This window comes from Camelina sativa, chromosome 11 (assembly GCF_000633955.1).
Source record: "Camelina sativa cultivar DH55 chromosome 11, Cs, whole genome shotgun sequence".
Classification (NCBI taxonomy): domain Eukaryota; kingdom Viridiplantae; phylum Streptophyta; class Magnoliopsida; order Brassicales; family Brassicaceae; genus Camelina; species Camelina sativa.
Window position 1 is genome coordinate 39232702 of NC_025695.1, and position 3589 is coordinate 39236290.

General features: G+C 37.4%; 2 protein-coding genes across 2 annotated transcripts in view; one reads left to right on the forward strand and one right to left on the reverse strand.

Moving 5' to 3' along the window:
- LOC104725577 (bidirectional sugar transporter SWEET10-like) overlaps positions 1279–3589 on the reverse strand; it is a 10791-nt gene continuing 8480 nt past the window's right edge. The window contains exon 7 of the mRNA XM_010444254.2: positions 1279–1491. Within this exon, the coding sequence (XP_010442556.1) occupies positions 1444–1491 (48 nt within the window). The 3' untranslated portion in view covers positions 1279–1443. The remainder of the gene's footprint in view (positions 1492–3589) is intronic.
- LOC104725579 (protein MICRORCHIDIA 4-like) overlaps positions 1492–3589 on the forward strand; it is an 8439-nt gene continuing 6341 nt past the window's right edge. Inside the window, exons 1-8 of the mRNA XM_010444256.2 lie at positions 1492–1950; positions 2066–2140; positions 2221–2255; positions 2351–2429; positions 2527–2619; positions 2702–2786; positions 2917–2992; positions 3371–3499. Of these exons, the coding sequence (XP_010442558.1) occupies positions 1521–1950; positions 2066–2140; positions 2221–2255; positions 2351–2429; positions 2527–2619; positions 2702–2786; positions 2917–2992; positions 3371–3499 (1002 nt within the window). The 5' untranslated portion in view covers positions 1492–1520. The remainder of the gene's footprint in view (positions 1951–2065; positions 2141–2220; positions 2256–2350; positions 2430–2526; positions 2620–2701; positions 2787–2916; positions 2993–3370; positions 3500–3589) is intronic.

Sequence of the window (3589 nt, forward strand, 5' to 3'; positions counted from 1 at the left end):
TTTAATTTTTTTCCCTATGGACACTTTTTCCGTGTATAGGATTTGAGAACGTAACTTTTCTACTTCTTCTCTCAGAGTACCGAACTACCCAAGCCTCAGTCTGGTTCGCCTACCCTCAGTCAATTGGAACAAGAGAATAAAGAGTTAAGAGAGAGGTTTGTTACCACCTAACGTACCATGTTAATTTGCCTATAAGATTCATATTTCTTGTTTGCGTGAACATTGGAAGCTGTGTTTTTTATTTTGGTTTCTCAGGCTCGATAAAAAAGAAGAAGGTTCCCTGTTACTGCAAAAGGACCTGCGACGTGAGAAAGAGCTTCGCAAAACACTTGAAGCTGAGGTAACTTCTACTTTCCGACATTTACTGTGTCTGCCTGCAAACCTATAACAACACTCACTGATTAATTCCTCCTGTCATTACAGGTCGAAACATTTAAGGAAAAGTTAGAAGAGACGGAGAAAGAGCAAGAGAATTTAATCCAGGTTTTCTCACAGGATAGAGACAGACGCGACATGGAGGAAGAAAATCTCAGAAATAAGCTAGAGGTTCTCATCATCCGTTCAAACCAACATTTCTGTAATTAGTATGATTTTCAAGAAATAAAATGACTTGACTTTGTGGTTGCAGGAGGCGTCAAACACAATCCAGAAGTTGTTAGATGGAAAAGCTGGAGGCAGAAGATAAAGCGTTGTAACCAGACGTTAGAGGGGCATTGATGATAGTACTGAGGGGCATCTTACATAATTGACGGAGTAGGTTGTTTGCTTTAAATCCTCTTTTTGTTGTGGTGTATGGTCTCTAGCCTGACCAAACCAGAGTTAGGAGAGAAGTGGGATATTATTGTAAAGTGAGGTTATTGGTTTAATGTTTGAAACATTTGAATTTCGTTCTCTGCATTTCCAACCTACCCGGACGCAACCTCTCCTTAATCCAACTAACTCACCAATGTTCGCTTTAGTCAATATGATTAGAATAATTATATTAAATTGTACAAATTCTCTTACATATATGATTTTTAATATCTAAACTAATATAATGTGTCCCACAAAAAAAAGATTAATATTTACCCAAATTAATATAATAGTTTATTTTTTCTTTTTTGTGCAAAGAATATAATAGTTTTCTTTGTTTCCTACTTAGAGCAACTACAGTATATCATTTTTCTTAGTTAAAAAGACAAACGAAATATTGGTGATAAGACATATTTTACATTCGAGATGAGAGAGGGAGAGATAAAGGTCCATACATAATAATAGACAAACGAAATATTCATTTATTTAAAATTTAATAAGACATATTTTACATTCGAGATGAGAGAGGGAGAGATACACGATGACGTTGACCAGACCCAAATTAAACATTGAACCCTAACTTAACATGCAAGCAAATTGAGAGACAGACACACACACACACACATCGACTCTTGATAGTAAAAGAGCTAATTAATTCTTAGAAATGAGAAATGCTTCTTTGTTGTTAATCTTCTCAATGTCTCCTNTCATTGTTCTTGTTCGTTTTAATGGAAACTCGCGTGAAGCAGGAGAATCTGTTACCAACTACGACTACTCTCTCTACTTGGAAACCCGCCGCTGGGAACAGCATCGTTCCGCGGCGAGAATCCGGAGAAGTTATCGAAGTTAGCAGTAGCGACGACGAAGGAGGATCCGAGTTAGGGGAAACCGCTGATGTTGAAACCGTAGACCTAAGAACCGGTAACGATGTTCCTGGGACGAAGAGAGCGAGGTGTGATTCTGTAGCCTCGCCGGCGAAAAAGCTAGCGGTTATGATTCCGGATGATGAGGAAGGGTTTGCGCAGGTTTTGGCTCTCCCGGCTACGCCTTGTAACGTTGTGGCGGCGCCTTCTTCTTCGCCTTGGGGAAGTTGTAAGCAATTTTGGAAAGCTGGAGATTACGAAGGAACATCTGGTGGTGATTGGGAAATTTCTGCTGGTATAATTTGCTTTGTGTGATTTTGTTTATATTTCTCGGATTCTTTTGTTAATGGAACTTAGGAGAATAAATTGGGAATGTTAGTGATGGATTTTGAGAAAACTTGTGGTTTTAGGTGGTTTTGATCATGTAAGAGTACATCCTAAGTTCCTGCATTCTAATGCAACAAGTCACAAATGGTCCCTTGGAGGTATGTAACTTTGATGCAATCTATTTTGAACAATGTTTTATGCAATGGAAATGGTGGTAAAACAATGTTATCTCTTGCAGCTTTTGCTGAGCTTTTGGACAATGCTTTGGATGAGGTGTGATGTTTTTTCTAATTCTTAGAACTATTATAAAGATGTGCATTTGTATTTCTGGTTTGGTCGTATTGGTTTCTCATTCTTTTGATTATCAGGTTCAAACTGGAGCTACATTTGTTAATGTAGACATGATCCAGAACAGGAAAGATGGAAGCAAGATGGTCTTGATTGAGGGTATACAGTTGATTTTTGTATTTTGTTGTATCAAATTTTGACATTGCAGCGCTTTCTTGATCCTCATCTATGGAGTTTCCTCATGTTTGAAATGCAGATGATGGAGGTGGGATGAATCCGGAAAAGATGCGGCACTGCATGTCTCTAGGATATTCTGCCAAGAGCAAACTTGCAGACACCATTGGACAATGTAACCTTCTTTTTCTTGCAAGATAAATAGATATATCAAATGTTTTAGTTCAATACTCTTAAATTTTGGATACTTCTTATAGATGGTAATGGATTCAAGACTAGTACAATGAGACTCGGAGCTGATGTCATTGTTTTCACACGTTGCAGTGGAAAAGATGGAAATAGGTTCGTTATCTATAACCACACCATTACCCCTTTCAGCTATCATATTTATATAGAATCGATTGAAACATATCAATAGTGGCTATAGTTATATACATCTGACGATAGTTCTGTTTACCCGATGTTTCTTAAGCTCGACACAGAGCATTGGCCTTCTATCATATACATTTCTAAAGAGCACCGGAAAAGAGGACATAGTTGTACCCATGGTAATCTACTTTTATTTCACTGTATGGAACTCTGGGTAAAAAATCCACTTGATAATTTCGAATGGTGATTGTTAGCATGTGATTCAATTGTGAGCATGAATTAAGTTACATACACCGTTCATTTCAGCATTCTTTTGTTTGAAGTACTGTTCTCATTTAACGTTAAAGGAAATGTAAAGCAGAAATATTTTTACTCATCTTTCATTTTCAGGAGCAAAATATATTATGCAGAGAAAGCTAACATTGTCCTGTTCTCAGGATATCACTCATACAATTGAAATGACTTCATATCCAAAACATATATATTTCTTGGTTTAGTAGGCTTTTGTAGTCAGTTTATCTCTTCTAATCTTCTTCTTCTGATGATTTAAATGAAAGCTTGACTATGAAAGAAGAGGTTCTGAATGGTGTCCAATAATGAGGTCTTCGGTTAGTGATTGGGATAAAAATGTGGACACAGTGGTTCAATGGTCGCCGTTTGCTACCGAAGAAGATCTTCTTCGTCAGGTAAAGCTCTTTCCTTTGTTCCATGAGAGCCTTTATTACAAGGAGAAGCAAAAGAAAAACAAAGGAGTCGGTTCCCAAACGCTACTACTT